Consider the following 26320-nt stretch of genomic DNA (forward strand, 5'->3'; position numbering starts at 1 on the left):
GTTGATCCTACTGAGTAATTATGACAGAACAGCTAAAGGTTTATTCTATTTGGTGGCTATACAACAATGCTGGGCATAAAATCATCAGAGAAATTCAATAAGAATGGACATCCTCCCATTGGGTTAGTATATAATCCCTAATAATACTGGATACTAATGTGTTTTGTAACTACTGACATTTATAAATGCCAACTGATGAACTCAGGAATCAGTGATGTTCTTGAGTCGTATTCGACTATTTCTCTCAGCCGATGCACCAGCAGTTACTGATAAGCTAGTTAGGTGTGGGCATTGTGATGTGAATAAAGGCCTCCATCTCGCTGCACCTTTAGTGCTGTCTCTAAAATCCAACCACTAGATGGTAGTGTTGTAGTAACAATAAAGGACTTCCCTTCATCATTTCTATAAAACTTAATGCTTATGTAATGATTCACATGGTTAATCACAATGACCGAGATCATGATAATTGCTTGTATACAACTGTTTTTGATAGCCCTTAATAATTAATCTGATTATCTGATGTCTTTAATTTTGTCTAATACAGCTATTGACCTATTTGTTTTATTGTAAATTTCTGAATGTCAACAGTTGGTTTTAAATGTGTTCTATGACAACATTTCACTTGATTATTGAACATCTCATTTCACTTTTCCTTTAACCAGGTAAAAGTCTCTTTTTCAAGCTGGCCAAGAGGGCAGCATTACAACCCACGTTACAACATTAAATACACACTAAGAGAACTATCACACACTACAAAAGAGTATACAAAATATCCAGTTAAGATGCAATAGTCTATTCCCCTGACCAAATCTACTGTCCCCAGTGACTATAGATATAGATATAATAGATATATTATAGATGTAGAAAGTCAGGAAAGAAATATTATTGAGCAACTAGAAGCGAGGGATAAAAAAAAAGAAAAAAGATGCAAATGCACAGATTATTTGCAACCTTGGGATTAATTATGGGGATCCTCAAACTGATCCACAACTAGTTTTGCATATACTGTTAGATGTATAGCTTAAATCAGGTCACAGCTCATATCAGGTCCTAATTATCAGAACAGAGCATCCAGTGGTTCAGCAGGCAAAGGGGACGAATATGGAGGATGGAACCTGCCAAAATATAATAAATAAATAAATAAATAAAGTCATTAAATGTAGCAAAAATAATATTAAAAATAAATGTAGCCATTAATTAATTAATACAATCTGACATAAATTGATATTTCTGTTTTAATTTGCTTCTTTATTTATTTACTTTTGTATTAATTCCCTTATTTATTTACTCCTCTGTTTTATTTTCCCTTTTATTTATTTATTTTTGGTATTGGCGGATTCCATTCTCCGCAGGACAGTTGGGGCCCAAAGTTTTGAATAAGACCGGCCATCACTAAATAAAAATGTCCCCTTTAATGGTGATCAGGTTTTTTGCCGCCCGTTTTTCTTTTGATTCCTGGTGCATGAAAGTTTCTTAATGTGCATGATGAACACAACATCCTGTGTGCAAAGTGGAAGCTTGTGGCTGCTGTGGGGTAAGTGTTCAGTAAATCTAGGGTGGTGTCAACACCATGCATAGTTACTGCAGGTCTCATCAGAGAGAGAGACAGAGAGACAGAGACAGAAAGAGAAAGTTAGCCACAACTTAGTATTAGACCCTGTGTGTGTGTGTGTGTGTGTGTGGGGGGGGGGGGGGGGGGGGGGTTAGTCAATGAAACATCTGCCAGGGGTGGTGACCTCTCTGACCCCCCCCAGCATTCACTTGAGAGCAGACAACAGATACAGCCCTGCAGTGACACCCCCCCCCCCCCTGCCCCCCCACCACCAACCTCCCTTTTTTTTCCTCTTGCCTGTGCGCGCGCAAGAGCAGCTGTCATTGGGTCGAAGCGGGTGCCCGCGCGCTGCATATAGCGAGACCATCCTGTTAGAGAGAGAGAGATTGTACTGCAGCTCTGCATGGCCATCTTGTATCAGACAGGATGAGACGCTGAGGATGTGAGACAGGAGACGCGAGCAGCTCTCTCTACCAGACATATATAATACACAGCTCTAACACCAGCTCTGTCTGTCTCTCTGTCTGTCTGCCTGTCTGTCCGCCGCCGCGCGCGCTGAAACACCTCCATCGAGTTGTGGATTATTGGGAGGACACCGGAGTGGAACCATGAGCTGGGGGTCAGAGCTCTGGGTGAGTCTGCGCTGCACTTGTATCTCTATAGTTTATGTTGTAATGGACACTGTGTGGATCTAACGGTCCTCACACGCAGTAAACGTGCACATGACAGTGCGCAGTGGCTCCGTGTTATAGCTGCTGCTGCTGCTGCTGCTGGTGGTCGGTGGATGTTCAGCCGATAGCAGCTAATCTGTAGCGGTGATCACTGTGCGTGTTATTACTGCTCGTTACATCATGGTGTAACATAACATGGTAAAACGTGGATGGATGTTGGATGGATGGTAGCCGTGTAAAACCAGAGCTAACATCCATTTTAGTTCCATATAAGCGTTTCTAAGCACGCTGTCTTTCTGTCCGTGAACACACACACACACACACACGCACACACGCACACACACACACACACACACACACCCTCACATGAGAGCAGCTCCTCCTGCGGTGCCCAGTCGTTGAGGCTGGATGTTCATGTTGCATTGACACTTGCTCTTTTTTTTTTCTAAATACATGCAACAACATGCATGTAAAGTGCGTGTGTGTGTGTGTGTGATCACTGTCACTAGAGGAAGTCGATGGTCAGGTTCTCTTATTTCTGTGCACGCTGAAGGGTGGTGAGGCACCGCAGGCTCATTTCTAACAAGACACTCACCAGTAACTACTGAAGAACTGCATTAATAGCTTTTGATTTGTTAAACTGGATTTTTATATTTAACATCAGGATCAGGTTTATCTGCCTCTATCTCTCTCAGTATAGAAATAAGAGCTAGAGGGACAAAGACAACCAAACTGGACAGATATAGGTGAAGAAAAGACATGTCAGTTATGTACACGAGTAGTGGAAAAATAGGTGTATATATAAATATGATATGAATATATATAAAAAGTACCAATGACCAACAATAACATAAGAATAACACAATAAAAGAAGTGTTTTGGAAGTTGTGAACAATACAACTACTGTACATATATGTATATGTCTATATACTCTGTGTACAATGAGGAGGGTTTATAGATGATATGTAGTTAGTTAGTTCTTTTATTGACACAAAAGTTCAAATATTTGGGTCCAAACAATATATAAAAGAAAGAAAAATACATACACAGTAAACCCATTAATATGAAGAAATATTAAAAGGTAATACGATTAACACCACAATATCCCATCAGTCAGTCTAAAATCACCTGCTGGTGCTCCAATAACGCCAGAACTACAATTCTTTTATCAGCACATATTACAACAATTTGTGCATTAAAAACTGTAAAAGAGACAGTAGATTTCTCCCTACCAAATCTACTCCCAGTGACTATAGATATAGATATACTAGATATATTATAGATGAAAAAAAAGATGCAAATGCACAGATTATTTGCAACCTTGGGATTAATTATCTGGATTCTCAAACTGATCCACAACTAGTTTTGCATATACTGTTAGATGAATAGCTCATATCAGCTCACAGCTCATATCAGGTCCTAATTATCAGAACAGAGCATCCAGTGGTTCTGCAGACAAAGGGGGCAAATATGGCGGATGGAACCACTCAAAATAAAATTAAATGAATAAATAAATAAATAAATAAAGTCATTAAATGTAGCAAAAATAATATAAAAAATAAATGTAGCCATTAATTAATTGATCAAATCTGACATAACTTGATATTTCTGTTTTAATTTGCTTCTTTATTTAGTTACTTTTGTATTAATTCCCTTCACTTTATTCACAACTTCTGAGGCTAATGAACTATTTGGCTCTAAATGTGAATGCCTGATAGGTTAGTCTTAGATTTAGACCAGAACCTCTAGAATCCCTGGGACCTTGGATGACCTTATACATCTTATGAATGTGTGATTGGACTCATCAGGCCCTCTCTGAGAGCAACAATAGAAGACAACGTATAAAGCCCAGTGACCTTACTACAATAAATTCCTGTGCAATGATGTCACTTTTCTCTGAAATTCTCAGTAAGGAGTGTTTCTCACAGTCCAGCAGTAGTCCTTATCAGTCCAGCCTCCGTATCAGAGGTATTTCCCCGGATTCACACACACACACACACACACGTCGAGGCCGATGTGTTTTAAACTACAGCATGTGAAATAATGAAGATTACAGGACCGTGTTGACTATTTTTACGACTTGATAATAAGCAGCTGTCTCCAGAGGAATTCCTGTTGTTCAGATTTAGTTTCAGTGGCTCTTGTTGTTGTTTTGTTGTGGAAATGATCTGCTGTAAAAGGGAGCCGTCATTCTGCCGACAGACCGCCTGACAGATGTGCCGGCGTGTTTTTTTATTTTTTTTTATTTAAAAAGGATCCCCATTAGCTGATACCAATGGCACCAGCTAGTCTTCCTGGGGTCCGAAATCATGTACATTAATTTATCACATACATACTATATACAACATCACATTTGTGTTACACTAATAACACTCAAATTTTCAAACATATATAAATTTCAAATTTCAAATTTCAAATTCATACACAAATCTTCCACAATTTTTTTTTTTTTTTTTTTTTTTTTTTTTTTTTTTTTGTTTAGCCTCAAGGCCCATCATCAGGGAAAAAGGAACAAAGAAAACAAAGAAAACCATACATGACCAACACTGGACTATCGATCAGCTGTTTAAGTAATGTATTCGTAGATGGTATTTGAATATGGATTTGTTAGAGGATTGACGGATATGAAGAGGGCAGCTATTCCAGTGAGTGATGGCGCGGTAAATGACCGTCTTTTTTAAGGCATTCGATTTTGGGTGAGGTAACATGAGTTGGCCATCACCCGCTGTTCTAGTGAAATGACTGTGAACGTCCCTGCATCTGCTAATTTGACTGTATAAAAACTCGGGTTTAGTAGAATAAATGCTGTTACTAAAGAATGTCGCTGTGCTTAAGGCAAGTCTTTTCTCTACTGGTAACCATGACAGTTTATGATGCATGCTGTCTGTGTTCGTTCTCATGGGGCAGTGTAACACAAGTCTTGCAGCTCTGTTTTGTGCAATTTGTAGTTTCCGCAGTATGCTTTTCGTGTTGTTGCAGGATTCGTTGTACATTCAGTTTGAGTGGTGGTATGTTTTAAGTGTGTGTGTCAGTGCAAACATACAAGTTGCTACATGGAGTGTGCATTTGAACCTGCAGGAAGCCGGGTCACATTTTATTGACGTAAACTCTCGAGCTGCAGGCCGACAAATCTGCTTGACACCTGATCACAATACTGCAGCGTGGAGATCAAACTGCAGTCTGATGTCAATACTATGAGCTGGATTTGTGTCCTTCTCCAGCGAGCAGCAGAGGGGCCTGCAGATAGTTAAATCAGGGATGTGTTTTCCTTTCTAAGAAAGAAAGGAGGGGGGCGGGGGGCACTCCGCTGAATTCTCCAGTAATTTACCTGGTCCAAAGTTCACAGGGGAAACCACCAGTACTCCACATTCTTGCCTTCTCCCAGTGATGTCAGTGTATTTTTACTTTACTACCGCAATGCTTGACTGAGAAATGCCGCTGCCCAGGTAGTCATGCACAGCGAACACAGCCTGGAGACATTCTACAGGCTTTCATGTGCACCTTCAGTCTGGAAAACATTTGAACGTTTTTTAAACAGAGCCTGAGCTTTAGCAGAGAATAACGTATTACAACCAGATGCTCGCTGGCTTTTTCTTCAGCGGGCTGAATGGAATCCAGACACTTGTTCCTTTAATCTTAGTAACGGCAACAGAGGACAGCAATACTCTGCAGGTGGCTGTTGCCCCTGGAGACGGCACACAGCTTATTTTCTTGTTGTCCCGAACCGGCTCAAACAGTAACACCAGCACTGTTGCTGTGGCAGAGCAAGAGCAGGATGTGGTGGGTTAACATAGTTCTTTGTTTTTTTTTAAGGCCACATGTCGGATTGGAACCTCGGCTACCTTGTTCTTATTATTAGGGCTGAAACTAATGATTATTAATGATTATCAATTATTCTGCAGAGGCCAAGATGATGTGTTCCATGTCTTGTTTTGTGCAACTAAGTCACAAACCCAAAGAAAATCTCTTTACATTGATCTATAACAGAGATAAGCATCAAATCCAGGGCTCATAAAAATGTCTATCATATATAATTTTTACCATGATATAGGCTAGGCCTATATTTATTTAGTTTTTTCTCTATAGTTCATTTCACGCTCAAGTTCTTAAAATGAGAAAATACTTCACACAGGAGTATACACATGTGGTTATTTCATATAGACTATTTATTGAATAACCAGAAAACATGCTATATCGTGATATATATCATTATCGAGATATAAAAAGACGTATGACGGGATAGAAGATCGCCCAGCCTTAATCAAATCCTCACATCACATTTTAGGAGCTGAAATCAGTTGATTTTTGCTAGATAGATGACAGTTTCTGTATAATTTTCTGCCGATCAATAAATGATGAATTGACTAATAATAGTTGCAGCTTAGCCTTGTACAACAGCAATATCTTAACATAGCTGTCGTTTAGGCATATCCCATTCATCATAGTCAAATTCAACTCAACACCAGTTAATCTAGATTCCCTCTAATGTTATTTTTAAGGGTAAGATTCAGTATTTTGGACATCAGATTCATTTTCACGCTGTTTATGATCTCTGTCTTTGAGTTTAGTTCGCTTAAAAAATTAGATGGTGCAACATGACAAATGAAGGATGAGGCACCACTGCATGTTTTCATGCTCATCCGGTTGTCTCTCGCTCTGAACAGGAAAGTAAATGATATTTCAGGAAGTGAAGTCATAGCAGGGTTTCTCAACCGCTCACGAACATCACTGCTCTGGTTGAGGTGCTGCAAACAGTCTCGTTGTGATATCACTGCTTCATGAAGTTTGAAGCTGATTGAAACTTTATTTCAATAGAGACCTGTTGTATGGCTGCTATTGTTTAGGGGTTGTGTGTCAGCATGAGGAAAAGCACCACAGTCACTTTATAGTCTCCAAAATGCTGAATGCCTTTGGTGCAACATCACAGCACTGATTATAGTCTTCAGCATCCACTTAAAGACTGGGGATGAAAATTATGACCATCGCTGGGCTGTCCTCGTAACATTACCGACAAGGTGCCGAAACAAGTGGTGCAAAAACATTGTTTGCATAAGGAGACTCTTTCGCTGCAGAGGAGAGTATATTAGTCGACTAAGGGCTCCCGAATACCATTTCTTGGGCTTCGAAGCTTTGGTGAGAAAGTATTCAAAGCTTCGGGACAGTGCTGCTGCCACACTACTGTACACACACACACACACACCTCTACACATATTAAACAACGATATCCATCTGAGAATAACAAATAATTATTAATGTTGTGGGATTATTCCTTATTTCATGGGCTAGTTTGGGATTTATACATTATTATTATTACATACTTACATAAAAAAACAACAACAACAAAGCATTCGAATATTGATTTGGAGATTAATCACCATGGCAACGGTCGAAGCTTCGAAGCATTCGGGTCAGCTCTACAGTCGACTAATATTTCTTCAGTCATTATTCATTTTGAATGCTTTTTAATGTTGAATGACTTATTTCAGAGCACATCTCTGGTAGACAGCAGATAGAAAGTGCTGCTTTTGTCTGATACTTTGTGGAGAAACTCAGTTTTACAGATCTGTCGATTAAATCAACTAATCGATTAGTCGACAACATCTTATGAGTGTTAGTCCACTAAGAATTTCTTTGCACTGGCAAATATTCCGGGCATTAAATCCTCACTGTGTTTTTACAGGGTTGTGTTGCAGAGTACTGAAATGTGCTGGAAGATGGTAAAGTTTGAAAAATGCAAATTCTTCTTCTTCTTTTTGTGCGAGCAGAGATTGACGTAAATGGACCAGAATCACGTGCATCATGCACGTTAAAGAGCCCAAACCCCGTTCAAAAGAGGCATTATGTACAAACGCAACCCAGGAAGAAGGAAGTGAAATGTGGTGAAACATGTGACTGTTTCTCAGCAGAACAGGGCTCAGAAAAAAATGAAATCATACACGACTATTTTAAATTTTGAATAACTAACTTCAGAGGCATCACGCTTTAAATAACCGCTCTAAATCAAGTTAGCCGTGCTTGTTGTAGAAAGTTCGAAGAAAGGGAGACCGCAACATGTCAGAAGTATTTCCTCTTGGGGCTCGGGTGTCAGAGAGTCACAGAGTCAGAGAGTTGTCACTCTGAGCAGCAGAGGTGTCACTAAGGTGCTTTATAAATACAATTATTACTATTACTAATCAGGTTATTTAGTCAAAGGGAGATCAAACACACACTGACTAAATATCAGCAGTACACACTGTAGTAGGGCTGATGGGCAATATATCAATATTATATCCATATTGTGATATGAGACTAAATATCATCTTAGATTTTGGATATGGTAATATAACATAAGTGCTGTCTCTTCCTGGTTTTAAAGGCAGCATTACAGTAAAGTGATGTTATTTTCTGAACTTACCAGACTGTAGAGCTGTTTTATTATTTTCCTTTAGTCATTATATCCGCATTAATGATGATTATTTATCAAAAATCTCATTGTGTTAATATTTTGTAAAAGCACCAATAGTCAACCTTACAATATCGACGTAATATCGATATCAAGCAGGGCTGCACGATATTGAAAAACTATCTAATTGCGAATATTTTGACTGATATTGCAATTGCGATATGATTTGCGATATTAGAGGGTATGATCATTTTTACATCATTATTCTCAATTCATTGAAAAACATATTCAAATGATCATGGTGTGATTTTTGTGGGGATCTGTACCAAACAAAGAAGTTTTCTTAAGGTGGTAGAGTATGATGTGTCGGCCGGGACACCTCTGTAGGATTTCCTCCTCATCCGTCCTGCCATTTGAAAATTGCATCAGAATATATTGCGATTTAGATAAAGTTGTGAATAATTGTGCAGCCCTAATATCCAGGTATTTGGTCAAAGATATGGTGATATTTGATTTTCTCCATATGGCCCAGCCCTAGTGCACACATGTAATAGCTCAAATAAAAGGAGAAGTTGAACCTCCCAGGCCTTTCGTTGAACAAAGTGACGACTCCACCTTTCCACTATGATGCACCTTGAATGTTTCACTTCTCCCGTGTGGTTCTTTTGGGAACTGGATGTGAGCTTTTCTCACAGTTGCACTACACTAAATCTTCATCTTCAGTCTGTAGGATGTAAATCTGGTCTCGTGTCACGCAGCGTATTGATGAGACAACATGGACAAGGCTGAAGCTCTACTTAGAGAGCAGCAGCTGAAGGTGAGTTGAACTGCACGGAGGTCATCGGGAGGGCTCCAACTAACCGTTATTTTCATTGACGATTATTTTCTTGATTGATCGATTAGTTGTGCGGTCTATAAAATGTCAGAAAAATGATGACGTCCTGAAATGTCTTGTTTAGTCCACAACTCAAAGATCAGTTATCTGTCGCAGAGGAGGAAAGAAACCAGAAAATATTCACATTTAACCAGCTGCATTCAGACAACTTTGACCTTTTTTTCTTAAAAGATTATACTCAAACCAATCATCCAAATAGTTGCCGATTAATTTAATAGTCGACAACTAATCAATGAATTATTGCAGCATCGGCTTTAAAATAGTAGGTGAATTGGCCCACGTGTGATCCCCTGAGTGAGCCACGCTTAACATCGTTCAAATGGTGCGTTACTTTGTTCACTCAGTGTTAGTGGAGGCGTGAGTTGTCTTGCCTTTGGGGACAGCTTGAGAGATGTTTGTCTTGGATTTGTAATTGTCGGCACACTCCTATCTGTTAGCCATCGGCCCTAATGTAACTGAGCAGGGAAAGTGATATGGTCTGGGGAGGCCTTTTAAACGCCACTTGTTGTCTCTGATGTCAGTGAGTGCTGCTCCAGACTCTGCCAGAGGGGGGGGGGGGCACAGACTGAACGGTTCAATCAGAACCTCATGCTCGTGTTTTTGGGGGATTCACATTGAGCTCAGTGATGCATCAGGGCGGATCTCCTGGTAGCGTTGTTATGAGTCTGAGACAGCCTGGTGTTAGACAGAGATTTCCTCAGAGTTGTTGCTGTTGTAGATCTGATCTGGGCTCAGACTCCCCACCCCCCCCACCCTCCCCCCCTGGGTCCAGCCTCCTCCCCTGCTGTTCACTTGACATTCAGGGCACTTCCAGGGCTGAAACCTGAGCTAGTTTGTTTCCTTCTGTCAGTGTGCTGAAGTACTGAAACCTTTGGCAGACTACGACAGACATCCCTTCACACCCCCCCCCCCCCCCCCACATTAAATCTTATACTCTTCGCCCCCCACCTGCTGACTCAGTGATACAACCCTGAGCCCATTTTCTCTCAAGCTCCTCCTTATGGTAAGACAGTGATGAATGGATGCTGATGTGAAGGGCCTCAGACTGCCCCCCCCAGGAGGGGAGCTATTCAAACAGAGGAGGTTCACATTGACATATGTAAGACATGCAGATGAATCACAATAAATAGGCCTTTCTGTTGTATCCGACCCTTTGTTAGCCTCCTTCAGGGCTGCAACTAACAATTCTTTTCATTGTCATTGTGCTCCAGACACGAGGACAACAGTAAGAACTATAAAAACACAGCATAGCATACACAATATACCACAACATATACTGTATATAATAATAAACACATTCAATCACATCTTGTGATTGGATGGCGGGGTAAAAAGTGACAGCGTTTTACTTAAAGTTGAATTTTTTTTTCGATCAGTGCCAGTCATGCTAACATTGTAGCTGCTTCATTAACACTCCATCTAGGAATAAATACGACAGCAACAACGTCAGTGATGACAGCGTGAGAATCTCAACGCTGATAAACTTTCACGACGTATTTATATAGCCTATTGTTACACAGCAAATATATGATGAATGCTTTTGATACACAGGCTTTAATAAACAACTGAAATACTTTTAACGTTGCATACTGTATGTCATGCTAATACCTTTTCACCTTGTATAAAATGTATAATATACTGTAATGTATAATAGTAAATGTTACAACTTACTATTACTGAATGTCATTTGCTTCATTATAAGTTGTCTTTCAATCAAACATTAAGATATTAGTGGAAAAAAAACGTTCACAAAACATTATAGACATGACCACTGACTATTTGTGTAATAATTCAGCCACAAATTCACATACTGACCGTATACGGTCCAGACATATACTGGGTTTTGACCGGGTCTTGTTTTACTATGGTAATACGCTGGCCTCAGGAAAAACACGGCCCCTTAAATCATTTTTTAAGCAAATATGCTAAACATATTGTAGCTTCTCAAATGTGAGAATGTGCTGTTTTTTCTTGTCTTAAAACTGTGGTAAATTGAATATACATTTTATTTGTGTTTTGGACAGTTGGTTGGACAAAACAAGTTATTTGATGACATCTCCAGGAAACTTAGTTTCTTTGATGATGAATAGAGATGTTGTGTCTTGGGCGTTTTCTGACCACAAGTGTAGTCCTTCCACTTCCTCGAGCCTGAACAGCAGGAGTCGGAGCTATTTAGTCATCTGATCCATGAAAAGGTGACTCAATCCTTCCCAGCACAGACCGCTGCAGCCTCTAATCTCTAGTTATTGCCTCTTCTGTTGTTTGTAAAGTCGGCCTCTAATCACTGCTGTGACAGAGGAAATGATACCGCTGTTGGTCTGTCACCTGAGCCTCATAGCCGTCCTTGTTCTCCTGATTACTGCTATATTGTACTACATACTGGAAGTGTCGTTTGTTCCTCAGGCTGTGACAGCATTGAGTTTCCCTCAACAGAGTAACGGAGCAACACTTGCACAGACTCCCTGTTCTACGACTGTGAACAAAGAGCTACCACCTCTTTACTCTGCAACATCTCCATTGAAACTACTAATGCTTGTTGTAGACACAACTGTAGCTTATAAACAAGTAGTGGTAGCAGTGATAGTGTGTGCATGGAATGAAAGAAGCATTCAGTGAAAAGAGCAGGTGGCACAAAAGAGGTCTCATGATGACAAATGTGACATTTATACATGTAATCTTTGAATTCTGACAGAATTATAACGTTGAGCTCGGTGTTCACACCATAGACTGTGTATAAAGATGGAGGACATGACGGCTCCTCAAACGTGAAGCCAAACATCTGGATGGCCCCCTGGTGGCTGGCTGCAGTATAGGTCATAAGTCCCGCCCCCTCCATGTCAGTGGATGGAACATGGGCCAAACTAAAAAGTCACAGTCAAATACATTTTTCCCAAAGATGGTTTCTGTCATTTTAGGTAGTTCTTATCACACTGATGTTTGTTCAAGTGTTTATTTTTCTGATAAGTTTGGTTTTAATTAGTTATTTGATGCTATAAAAAGGGGGTGGGACGTCATGATTGACAGCTGTGATTGACAGCTGCTCTGAGTGAAGTAGTCGTGGAGCTGGAGGCTCGGGAATTGTACAAGAGGAGATGTACCTTTAACTTTCTATAACCGTCACCAGTCTGTGTAATAGAACATGAGTCAATTTGATCATAGATGTAGTTCTATATATACAGTATATACAGTATGTACAGGATATACAGTATATTAGTAGTTACTGTATAGAGATATTATGGTTAATTGTGTCTTTCTAGCCAAACAGCTACCGTGATGCTGACTTAGCAGCTAGGTGGCTCACGCTAACAAGCTGTGGCTGTGCTCGGCTTGTGATTGTCTCAGGCGTGTGCATGGGCAGGACCTCGAGACTGCGGCTCCAGCCCTCCCCCCCCCCGATCACTACAGCGCAGACTCTGGCTCCAAATGACGTCAAAATCTCAAGATGGCACCTCCCGCATACGGGATATTTTGGCTTCACTTTTGTACAGTTGGAGGAAGTGGAGACGCGTCGTCTATCTTTATATACAGTCTACGATTCATACATCTGAGAAATGTAAAAAAAACAACTACTGCATTAAAAAAAGAAACATCACAGTGAGCTTAAGGAAATGATAAAGTGTGTTTTTTACTTGACCTCTGGAGTGTTTATTCTCCCAAAAGGCAAATGAATGACAGCACAGATGTTTGCTGCACGTGTGTGTGTGTGTGTGTGTGGTAAAGTGCTAAAGACGCTAGTGTAAATATGATTGACTCAGTTCTCCATCTGTCCTCTTTTGTGATCATGAAGTCGGGGAATGTTTCCGAGGCCGAGAAGCGGTGGGTTTGTGCTTGTGGGACAGTAGTGGTCTGTTATTGTTCTTCGTTTTTAAAGGATACCAGATGTGGTCGGTAGACAGACACGGTCGGTACCATGTTGAACCTTTATAGCAGTTACTTTACGGCTGCTTAATGTGAAATGATTCGTAGCCCCAATGAGAAGTGGCTCATGCAGTTACCACACATTTGTCTCCCACTGCTGAAGACACGTCCAGCTTTCACTCCAGCCCACTCGTCACATTTCCTCATTTGTTTTTCTCTTCTTCTCTCTGCTCCCATCACACTGACTCACCAGCTTTCTCTTCTCCTGTAATTTCCTCTGCAAGACTGATGTTAATTCATCATGTGTGTTACTTCAAAATAATGTATGTGGGAGAATGAACCCGGCATGTTTTGTGATTCTTGAGAGGCTGTGTGGGCTTGAGGAGGCTTTCTTGGCAAGATGGTACATCATTGTGGTCTGTTAATGCTCTCAGATCTGCAGGATGCTTTATCAAAACCGTTTGGCGTTAGCTGGAATCTCTTTTTCTTCATTTAGGAGTTATTTATAATCAGGCAGTTATGGTGGGGCGCTGTGGACATTTATTAATGGTGCCAGACAGAGAGAGTGGAGGTCGCTGATTGTATTAGTATATGGTTTTGGCAGTAAATGGCATTTGAAATGATATCCATCACTTCCTCTAGTGGGGTCTGGCTTCATACAGTAACAAAGACAGTCTTCCGCTCAAACTTAATAGGTTTCCATGTGTCTCCCAGTAGGTGTTGCCCCGCAGTATGCTCTACGTTAGCAGAGAAAACTGGGTGCAACTGTAACGCATACAAGTGCATTAAACACACTGAGAAATAGGGTTGGGGGAAAAAGTCAATACAGCATATTATCACGATATTTTGCGTGGCAATATTGTATCGATACACGGATGTCAAGTATCAATCTTTTATTATATAAACTATTAATATTGCAATGTAGACTCTAACACAAATAGTTATGTTTGTCGGGTGCTGTTGGTCAGTCGGTCTGCTTGACTGACTGAATCCCATTTTGCTGCAATAAAAATGATAGAAGTAAGAAAACTGGAACTTATTAGATAAAACTAGGTCTGTTAACGTGTTAACGCAAATTTGTTTTGACGCAACTTGGGTTTCTTAGGTTGTAGCGGGCTCAGTTTTCATCATATAAAACTAGAAAACCTGATGAATCCATCGATACCAACCATGTCATACTAGCTTGTCATGAAGAAGGTTAAATAACGCTACAAACTTACGCTAAATTTTGTCAAGGAAAAACTGTCATGTCCATTTTCAAAGGGGTCCCTTGTATGTAAATGGTTCTATGGGTACCCACGAGTCTCCCCTTTACAGACATGCCCACTTTATGATAATCACATGCAGTTTAGGGCAAGTCATAGTCAAGTCAGCACACTGACACACTGACAGCTGTTGTTGCCTGTTGGGCTGCAGTTTGACATGTTATGATTTGAGCATATTGTTTTATGCTAAATGCAGTACCTGTGAGGGTTTCTGGACAATATCTGTCATTGTTTTGTGTTATTAATTGATTTACAATAATAAATATAGACATACATTTGCGTAAAGCAGCATATTGATAAGACTATTAAATACTTGACAAATCTCCCTTTAAGGTACATTTTGAACAGATAAAAAATGTGCAATTAATTTGCGATTAATCACGATGAACTATTTTAATCGATTGATAGCCCTACAGTATAAGTAAACAGATGTTGACATAATTTGCAGTTGAAAAAAGGTAATAAATTTCAATATTTCACAATATATCTCAGCGCAATACTTAGCATATTGCAAAATGTTTAAAATTGCAATAAAATGATATTGTGACTTCAGTATCGAGATGATATCGTATATCGTGGGGCCTCTGGTGAGTCAAGATTCAAGCCCTTTATTTTCATTGTGTAGTACAATGACATTAGATTGTGACAATCCCATAGGTGCTAATGAAAAGATAATACAATAAAAAAAGAGATCATACAACATAAATATAAAAAATATAAAAGATAATAGAATATAAAAATACAATATGTATATTGGTGAGATGACAGTTTGCCAGATTATTGCACAAAGTGTCTGTCAGATAATGATATAATTATTGCACAGCATCAGATAATTATTGCACAGAGTGATCAGCATGTTATTGCACACATGCGTAACAGTAGAAAAAGATTGTAATGGATAAAGATTCTCACATCGACTGAGAAATCGGAGTCTTTCCCAGATGAGTTTCCTGCTTGCTGTGTCAGGCAACTTCTTAAGTGCCATCTTTACTCATATCCTGATGAGATGTGTCAGGGAGGAGGAGTGAAAGTGCTGCCACACAGTTCAGCCTGAAACACGGTTAGTGCTGCCAGCAAAGAAAGGACCACCCAGATATTCCATCTTATTTTGATGATACAGGGAAAGTACTTATGTATACTAAATCCCCCCCTGACTTTAACCTGTTAGCAGGTTAAAGTGTTGGCTTTTCATCCAGTAGAATAAAAGATAGAGGAGATCATTATAATTTAAATTATTATTAATATTATTAATATAATTAAATAATTTTTCTGTTTTCTTATTCTACAAAATAATTTAATTCAGAGAAAATAATTCTTCAGCTAATGTGAGTGAGGGATGGTTCACTTGGCCATGCCATCAACCGTAGCAGCTATATGTTTATCTGTGTTAACATCAGTAGACCGTTCCACTGAAATACAATGCTCTGGTTAAAAATAGCAACCCCCCCTGCTCATTGGCTGTACTGGCCACACGTCTGCGTGACTTTTATCTTGACTTATGACACCTGTCTGCAGTGTCTCAGTTCAATGAGTTGTTACAGTCAGTAGAGAAATACACCACATCAGCAACAGACACCTGGAGAGGAAAACAAGTGGTCTGAGAGCCAAAAGAGAAATGCAATACGTGGTTGGCACACGGCCACACGAAGCGATCTGATCCTCAACGGACAGATTTGACTTGTGTCGCCTGAAGCCGAGTTATTAAACTGTAGCTGCAGTGAGTGAAGAGCCACAGCAGGAAGAGAAGCCTGACAGAGAAACAGGCAGATCTATTTATGAACTGAAACTGTGAGCAAGTGAAAGACACATAAATATGTTTAATCTAGTCTCTCATTTACTGCCATCATGTTTGCCAGCAGACTTAATTACATGCTCGTGCTGTTTGTTTGTGTGTTCCACGGCAGCTACAGCAGGATTAAATCCAAAGACTGACACCTATTTGCAAAGACATATAGTAATCACAATTTGACAATTTTGCAAGAGAACATTATGTTCAAGTCATGGTCTACATGAGACACGTCATGAGAGCCGTGGTGAGAGATTCACCTGAACCATGTATAGCATGGTTACTATAAGTGGACAGCTGAGCACGGTGCCATTTACAGAAACACTGAAGTCCCTGCTGGTAACGTTTGCCTCTTAGCATTAACACGTTTCATGTGTTAACGTTAACCTACTGGACAACCAGAATGTGGTGTACTCCGGCCAATACTAGATTTTTGATTAGGCCTGTCACGATAACTCATTTTGTTGAATGATATATTGTCCCAGAAATAATTGTCATTTTAAGACCATTTTATGCCCCTATATAATAATGATAACAGTATAATATACACCCTTTAAAAGAGCATCAGACTTTTAATTCCTAAATATATTCAGACATTGAAATTGGAATGTGAAAAAATATTAAAATATCCTAAATAAATATATAATAATATCAATAAAATAAAACCACACAACTAGGGCTGCAACTAACCATTATTCTATAAGAGTCTATAAAATGTCAGAAAATTCTGAAAAATATTCCCAAAGCCCAAGATGACGTCCTCAAATGTCTTGATTTGTCCACAACTCAAAGATATTCAGTTTACTGTCACAGAGGAGGAAAAAAATCTGAAAATATTCACATTTAAGAAGCTGGAATCAGATAATTTAGACTTTTAAATATACCAGTTGATAACTAACAGTTGCAGCTCTACACACAACCAAAAAACAATCAATAAGATGTGCTCTCTGGTTCTGTTCATAAAAATGTGCGATGTCTTATAATGGTGGGGAAAACCCTGCTGTTTATTCTGGCATCGTGTTGGCTAAAATGTTGTCTTACGGGTAATATGGAGGTGTCCACGTATCAGATGATGAGTCCATATAGTGATTATTGTGACAGGCCTACTCTGGATACGGATCCCTTAGATTGGATTTGTTAAAGAATTGTGACCAAGATACGTATTGAGCAGTAGTGTTGTCACCATACTGGAATTTATAACTTTGATACAATACCTTGAAAAATATTTATATTCAATATCATTTTTGATACAACTGGGAAAAACTGATACAACATTGAGGGCATAAGATTTTTATTAAAAGATAAATACGGTGTTCCTTTTTAATCTTGCCTTAATTTGATTTGCACCCTGACTGACATCCAGCCACCCCCACCCCTCTCAAGCGCACACACACTGTACACAGTCACATGATCTTGATCTTTGCCCAGTTATGTTGGCTTTTTTAAAGTTTTCTTTATTTTTATTTTTTATTTTATTTTATTTTTATTTTTTTTATCTATCTATTTATTTTTCATTTATTTATTTCTTTTATCAGTTTTTTTTCCTAATTTTATTTGATCCATATTTCCTTTTTCATTTATTTTGTTATAAGAACAAAACAAAAAATATATATATATATATATATATATGTTAGGAAAAAACAAACAAAAAAACCCTTCTCAACTATGGATAGAAAAGGGCAAAAGCCCTGAGCTATCGACCAGGCTCACAAATTTACATTACACTCACATTCACGCCTCCGGGACATTTAGAGTCAACAATGAACCTAACCTGCACGTCTTTGCACTGCGGGAGGAAAGCTACTTATTGGCGGACATATACACAGTTTGCGATAATACATCTGCAATAAGCTAATATGAGCAATTATGAGCTCTAAACGTGATTGAAAACTCTTTATAGCTGAAATTGAAACATTTTAGTGAATTGTAGGTCACTTCTATTCTAAGTGGACAAACAGCAGGTCACTGAGTGTCATTTCTTGTTTCAGCCAGTCATATCCAGATAATGTTATCAAGTTTAGAAGCTAAGAGATGGCCTGTCTCAGACAAATCTGGATTACTTCCAACCTGTTCACTGAATGAACGAGCCAACAGCTTGCTGTAGTAGTTTGGTATAAAAGGTGTCTCTCATATTGGGAATATGAAGTTCAAAGTTTTCTAAATTCATGAGAATGTGTTTATATAAGATTTAAAGAGCTTTATCCTCTGAAAAGAACAAAAAGAGCTCAACAAGAACAATGGTTTATGTGTGTTTGCTAATCCCCAGAACAGCAGCGTCCTATTGGCTGGTTAAGGTAGTTAGAAGGGAGGTGTAGTAATCAGATTAACGACAACATCATTTAATCAAGTTCCGTGCTGTTCCCTCTCATTATACCTTTGGTTGTGCCTGCATTGGCTTTGCTTCCATTGATGTACTCTGATTACCGGGACATCTGATGTCTTTGCATTACTAGAAACAGGATCTCAGATCTACTAACACGGCTCTGCTTGACCGAGACGTGTTCCTCTGTCGTATTCTACTCCTTTGAGGTGGATTAACTTCATCCGTAGCTCTTTTTTTTCTACTTTGTTGTCGCATGAAAACCATGACCATGTTGCGCCGGAGAAGTGAGTTTTACATTTTCCTGGGCAACGTTCTTTCTGTGAAATCGGAAACGGAGGAGCAAAAGGAAGAGCAGCCGTTGAGCAGTCATGACGAGTATCTACAGGTGCTGCTGCAGATGAGGATGACGAGTGCCGTAAGTGAGCTGAGACGTAAAATGATTCTTGTAGAAAAATCAAATCCAAACACCCTAGCCAAGGGTGTGCCAACGGGTGTGCCAGTCATAGGATGTCTGTGGTGTGTAGTGTTGGTCAATATGACAAGAAAAGAGTTTCTGCTTTGTCAGATTAAGCCCTCGTTAGACGCCAGTTTACGGGACTTTTACAACAGCAGAGCCTAAAAGAATGCTGCAGTTAAAGTTCCTTGAATGAGTTGACCACCTTCCATGTTACTATGACTCACTAGTGAGAGGCAGCTATTTCCTGTTTCTCAACCGCCACAAGAAGGGCTGCTATTTCTTATCGAGTAAAGAACCGATCACTCATGCATGATGCTGTTAAGTGACACGGACAGAGGTGTAGCGGGGGTTAAAGGCAGGCACAGAGAAGACATACATACATGACACACGTGTGCGTACGCCAACACACATTCTTAAGTGTCAGACCGGCAGAGGCGCTGTTTCTATAAATATCTCCATGGTATGCAAACACATAAGGTCACCCACTGCCCCAAACAGCTGCTCATATTTGGCAGGAGGTTGGTGTGGACCTGAGTGCATGTTCCTCTGAGCATTGTGTTGCTTTTGTTCTTTCAGATGAATATTTTGAATAGATGTCACCCAACATCAGGCAGATGATGACTGATATGACTGCTATGCTTTAGTAATGTATTGATGTGTTTTATTGTAGTATATCGTATTGTGTTGTATTGTGCACAAATAAGACAGAAGTGCTAATAAACAGTATAATAATACAGCTGTTTTATGCGATGCGCTTTTTTTATGTCGATGCGCGGAGCAGCCATCTTGGATTTTGAGGTCAGGGTTGGTGAGATTCGTTCAACTTTCCGAGTCAGGAATCCTACCTCAGGGGGCGTTCCAGTGGAAATTTCCAACTGGGAACTTGGGAATTCCCACTTCCCAGGTCAAATGGAGCACAGCAGTAGTTCTCAAGCTGTAGGCGGTATATTCTAATGAGCTGCATGTGACATAGGAAGGGGAGCCACATCTGAACGGCTTGTTGAATCACACGTTTTCTGATCTAGGCAGCCCACAAAAAACTGATGAGTTGTCGTATTTCACAGTTTGTGGGTTGGTAGACACTCCAGATACACATGTATGAGTACAAGCACTGAGAAAGGGACTTTTCCATGATATGTCCCCTTTAAAACTCATCCTATGCTGCAAGATAGATGTATTTACTGCATTGGCTTATTTTGACACTCTAAGTTGTCTTAGCCTTAGTTTGCATGTGATAAATGATCATTTAGGGTGGGTGGGCAGGGGGCCGACAAACCCCTTCTCAACCTTTAATAACCCAAAGAGAGATAGCCGAGGGCAGATATTCAGTAGTCGGGCACATGACTGTCGGCCTTTGTTGACGTGTGTGTGCACGAGCGTGTTTGTTTGTGTGTGTGAGGCTACTGTCCCTTTTATTGTGACTCCTCTCTGGCCTCCGGGTTACACCGGGCTATGGAGGCATTGTTCCGCCCCGCTTCCTCGTACAAAGCGCGGTGTGTGTTTGAGAGAGGGCTTGGCATCTCCCCCAAATATTTGTTCTCGCTGCTGGACGCCCACTGTCGCCAGACACAGTGAAGCTGCATTGACCCACTCATGATGGACCACAGTCCATTTCAGTGCTTTACTGAGCGTCCCTGACTCATCTCTCTGGTGTGTCTGCTGTGGTCAGGAAGAAGCATAAAGCTTTGAATAATTAGAGCAACTCCAGAGCGTTAGACGTTTTCTGCTGCTTCGCTGCCCCGATGAGGCAGGGCTAGTTTCGCTACAACAACTGGGCTATCTGTTTATTAGGAGCTTCACAGCCTAATGTCTACAGTTTCCTCCTCTCACTCTTCTCATCCTCTCTGCACTGTGAGGTTTGTTAGCTAACAAGGATCCTGAAATAACTCCTTCATGTTTACCGTAATGGTTCTAATAGACTACAGCAACCGCTTTCGAGCTTTTAGCGCCAGAGAGGATCCGTAGCCAATCAGTAACCAGTAACCCGGCCGCAGACACATATAAAGTTATTGCGGCGAGCCGTAATTCACCGCTGCTTGGTGTGAATTTGGCCACTTTGAGTAACAGGTGGTGGGTTCTGGTCGCTGCTAGCTGTCTGCTCTGCTGCTCCACCCACGGTCCACCTCCACTTTTGGATCAGCTGTGACTCAGGCTGTGTCGTCACTGCCGAGATGGGGACGGCCGGAGCTTCACAACGGCTCTTCATTTAACTCTGGGTCACGGAGACTACGTCCATATTTGATACAGTCTTTAATTAAAAAGCACAGTGAAACCAGCTTCTCTCTTTGTTCTAATCACACTGAATAGGGTGTGTATACAGTATGGGTATCATATAATCAGTACTTCCATCATAGTCTCTGAGTGAAGGAGTATGGCCTCCAGGTCAGTACATGCTCTCCATGGGACTCCATGGGACAGTGGGGACTGAAGACATGAGTCAGTCTTTGATGTTTTCAGCACCAGCTCCTACCCACCTACCTAACACACTGAACCATTAAACAAAAAGACAAAAGCATGTATAGGTCTCTTGTCCCATTGTCCTTCCAGCAGAACATCTGTCCCCCTCAGCCTACTCTGGCTTGACATCTGCTTTTCTTTGTGTCAGCAGGTTTCCTGTGTGAGGCTGTAGACCTCTGAGGGAGCTGTTTAGCTCCTCCAAATCACAGTCAAATTTATACTGTTGGTTTGTTTTTTATGTAGTCTGGTTTGGGTTCACATCGCACAAATTAAAGAGGACCAAATAAAAAAGATAATTTGCTGAGGGGCGTGTACGAAGGAGCACATTTTTTCATCTCGAGAGCTGCCACTCCTATACAGGGAATCAGACTGACTGAACAGAATATTGCTGTTGAAGTGTTTCCACTTTGACTCTACACTGATCTACTGTGAGCACAAATCCCTTCTCCTCCGGTTTATCTCTATTTATCTCTGATTTTTGTGGACTTTATTTAGCATCTCTTTGGGCCAGATGTCGAGCAAACGTCGGACTTCTGCAGAAGTCCAGGTCAGTCCTCTCCCACTCATGTTAACCTGTCAGTTACCTGTGTCCATTTCAACAAATACCAGCGCAGTCAGCCTGTGTTTTGTTTAGCTTAGAAACGGTCTGAGACTGCCTCTCGCATGCGGTCTCGGTCCGGTTGTTTTGGTCCGCACCAGAGTATGATTACTGCGTTCACAACCGCCCACATGAACTGCACCAGAGTTTGATTTAAATGGACTAAATGTTGGCTTGTATAAGTGCCGTTATACCAGTGGCGGCTGGTGACTCAAGAAATTGGGGAGGACAGGAGGAAAACCGACCCACAGCGCTGTCATGTTGTTTTATTAAGTTATTTCTCATATTTTGCACATGCACCTCCGTTTTATGTGTATGGACTCAGTGCTGCTTGATATATGTGCTCTCATATTGCTAATTTTATCATATGAGGGGTGGGGGGGGGGGATTGTGACCCCGGGTGGAAACCAGGAAAGGGCAATGAAAAACGGCAGTCTCCCGGGAAAATGGTGATGGTTGGCAAGATTGTAACCTTCCTACTGAAGACAACAGCCAGATGTCAGCAGGTGCTCGTGGGTTTTTGGGGTTTTTCCAGATACCACTGTGACACAATCTGAAAGCTTGAGGTTAAGTTTGGAAAGTTTCACACTTAGTTGTGAGAGCCAAAAGAATTTTTTTGGGAAGTTATGGATACATTTTTGTAAATCCTTCCACAAATGAATTCCTACTACTGCATCCAGTTTCATAGGTGCAGTACATCTCAGCAAACTGTTGTATTAATGTTGTTTAAATGCGTGGAGGTTAACAGTTCTATTCATCTGATGAATGATTTCATGAAGCCATGTGATTTCTATCAACGATATCGTAGCGGGTCTCTCTGACACCGTGAGAGTTCCCCCTCGACTGCTCACACACTTCTGACATAAATACACGGTGCAGTCGTTCACAGCTTCCAACACAGTTCAGCAGACATAGCGCGGACGTCTGTATGAGTGTGTGTCAGTCATCGGAGCTCCAGCACACGACTGCATTTAAAGGAGAATGTAGTTAGTCAACAAGCAGCGGCAGCAGAGGTGTCAATCAGCTCACCTGCTGCCACCGTCCTCACACCTCTCACACCTCTCACCCCCCCCCCACCTGTCTCTGCTGCAGCTGAATGACCACCATGCTCACCTCCACATGTGTGTTTGGGCTCAGTTCATATACAGTCCTGTACCCTCGTTCAGGCGATGCAGAAGCTAATCAGGCACCCATCTGTGAAATCTCCCAAAATAACATCCATCTGAAGACACTATTTCACCGACTACTAAATTAATGAGAGATCTGTTCTTCTCTCTAGAATAAATAATGTTCCTCATTCTGATAAAAGAAAGGTTATAACCTTTATGATTACATAAAAAAGTTAGTTTTGTTAAGTTGCAAGCATCTTTTAAGGGACACGTGGGAGTTTTTTTATTTCAAACACAATAGAGAGGTGAAGTCCAGCCGCTTCCTGTGTCACCCATGGGACCTTATTTCAAAAACAATATGTAGTCAACGATGAGAGGTTATTAATTTTTTGATCCTGTTTGAGTTGTGGCATAAATCACACAAGTTTTGCAAATCAGTTTATCGTAGGTTTGTGGTAGTATCATTTAGTTTAGTGTGAAACCACTCAGTGAACTACATCTCTCGTCTCACATAATATACATCACCAACACTAACACACAGACATCGTAGCTTCAGAGAGAGAGACGTCACCACATCACTTTAGGCTGTGTCGTCTTTCTAATGACGTATTTTCACAGTCACAAATGATCTTTTAAATTGACAAACATCATGTTTGTGATTCATGGAGCAATTCAACCTGGATCAAAATCATATTTGTCTGGTTAACTAGTGTACATATGTTTTCTGAAATAAGGTCCCATGGCGGTCCTCTGGAAGGGGCGGGGCTTTGCCTCTCTATGTATGTATTAGATTGGAGTGTTTTTTTGTTCATTCCCCTCAGTCTACCAATGAAACGACTCCCTTATTCCTCATCTCTTGTGCTTTTAATGGTACATTGACTTTTGCTGTGATCATCAGAGCAGCAAAGCGACCTCTGCAGAGGTGTAGAAGCTGTAATAAAGCTAGAAGTGTCCCCAGGAACGTTCTTTACAGGTTAAAACAAACAAACAGTGCAATGCTGTTATCACCAACCTTGTTGTGAAGTGGTTCTGCTCACTTTCTTTGTGTCGGGCAACCGGACACCGGGTCTGTCTTGATCCATGATCTCATTATCTTGCCTTTTATCCTCCCTAAAAGCAGAGATGACCATGGGTACATCCCACGTCTCTTATTTCTCCTTTCCTCGCTCCTCGCTTGAACCGGAAGTTGTTCTGCACCGTCCCAAAGTGCTTATTTCTGCACGGAGGAGCGAGGATCAAGGAAACATAGATGCAATTAAGAGACTTGGGATGCACCCCGTGTCAATAGTTCCTATTTAGTGTCTTGCCTCTGTGGCTGACAGGTGGCATTATTATGTAAAAACCCCACTGGGCCCTTCCTTAGGAAATGTGTGGTCAGGTCAGAGAACAGTTCTTCCACATGCTCCATTTATTCCAGACCTAGTAGTGGTAGTAGTATTGTTGTTGCTCTCTACTGCCTCCTGTGGTTGAAAGGAGAAAGAACAGGAAGCCACATAAGAATTGACCTGCTTGTAAGTGCATTTGGTGTCAAGCATCACTCCATTTGTCTGACAATAAAGATACACAGACTGGTAAGGATACTGGTGTATGTAAGGAAAGTTATAAATATTTCATTGTCTTCAGATATTGTAGATGGGTTTAAAGGGCCAGTGTGTAACATTTTGGGGGATCTCTTAACAGAGATGGAATATAATATTCATAACTATGTTGTCATTGGTGTATAATCATCTGAAACCTAGAATTGTTGCGTATTTGTTAGCTTAGAATGAGGCCTTCATATCTACATAGGGAGCAGGTCTTCATCATGGAGTCCTCCATGTTTCTACAGTAGCCCAGAACTGACAAGCCAAACTCTGGGTCTAGAGAGAGACTTCAGCGTTTTAACGTTACCTGAAGGCCACCGTAGCTCTCCGACACGCTTGTGTAACTGCGGTAACGTGAGCCGCAGAGTGTTAAACTGTGGTACCGCCAGGATGCTGTCTGACCTCCGTTGCTCCTAAAGTAGTATTATTATGGTATGAATGACCTCTGAGCGAGGCGAACGGCGTTACCACGGTTTTGCACTCGGCAGCTCACGTTACCGCAGTCTTGTAAAGGGAGGAGTGAGCGGAGGGTTACTCAGTAGGTTGCTATCTGCAACCACACCACTAGATGTCACCAAACCTGCACACTGTCCCTCTACGTAAAATCTTTCCGTGCAATAAATCCATTTAGATTCCAACATTGAGTATTCTGTAGTGGTTAAATTTCACTATCAGGTATTCAGTTGCATTAAAGATTTGAATCCTTTCCTTCTATAGGAGATGACCATGAAATGGGGTTAATATGAGAGTGCGTCTGCCTGCACCAGGCTCACCTCTGTTGTACTCTTGCTCTGTGTGTTAAACAGAGAGGAAAGAGGAAACCTCTGTGTTCTAGGGATGCAGGTCAATGGGCCATCGGTTGTGGGTGAAATCAAGAGATTTGATCTGGAATGGCTGCTAGATAATGTGCATTAGTTCAGATTAACTGGCAGTCTAATACATTAAACTGCACCATAATCTGCATCAGCAGTTGTGAAGGGTCGGAGGTCACGAGGCTGATCCTTAAACAAGCATGTATTTGTGTTCTCACAGCACATGGGCAACCTACATATGTTTAGTGACTGCTAAGTGTCTCCTTTCTTCTCTGTTTGAACCGGTTTCCCATTTCCTGGATAATAAAAAAAATATGTAGCTGCTCTGTTCTATTTATTTTCCTTCATGTACTACCACAATAGCACATGCATCACAGCGAGTGGGATGGTGTCCTGAAACAACAAGCAGAGTGGGGCTGGTTGGCTTCCTGAAGGGATCCCCCACTTCTTCCCTCCTGCAGGAACGAGGTCAGGTGTCAGAGGCCACAGAATGGAAGTTGGAGCTGGAGCAGGAGTTATTAGTCTTTAGTACGGGGGCCAGAGGAGGAGCTGGTACACAAATTCCTACGCAG

At 40.9% G+C, this 26320-nt stretch overlaps 1 protein-coding gene across 46 annotated transcripts in view; it reads left to right on the forward strand.

Annotated features, from left to right (window-relative positions):
- The first annotated feature begins 1867 nt into the window (after window positions 1-1867).
- fnbp1b (formin binding protein 1b) overlaps window positions 1868-26320 on the forward strand; it is a 79399-nt gene continuing 54946 nt past the window's right edge. For 4 of the 46 annotated variants that reach the window (XM_074616903.1, XM_074616906.1, XM_074616907.1 and 1 more), the window contains exon 1: window positions 18853-19147. In XM_074616903.1, coding sequence (XP_074473004.1) covers window positions 18986-19147 — 162 coding nt within the window. In that variant the 5' untranslated portion in view covers window positions 18853-18985. Of the gene's footprint in view, window positions 2185-9365; window positions 9423-18827; window positions 19148-26320 lie in introns of those variants that run through there. The other 42 variants (XM_074616919.1, XM_074616930.1, XM_074616934.1 and 39 more) reach the window with 27 other exon arrangements.

Source organism: Sebastes fasciatus, chromosome 19 (assembly GCF_043250625.1).
Source record: "Sebastes fasciatus isolate fSebFas1 chromosome 19, fSebFas1.pri, whole genome shotgun sequence".
Taxonomy (NCBI): domain Eukaryota; kingdom Metazoa; phylum Chordata; class Actinopteri; order Perciformes; family Sebastidae; genus Sebastes; species Sebastes fasciatus.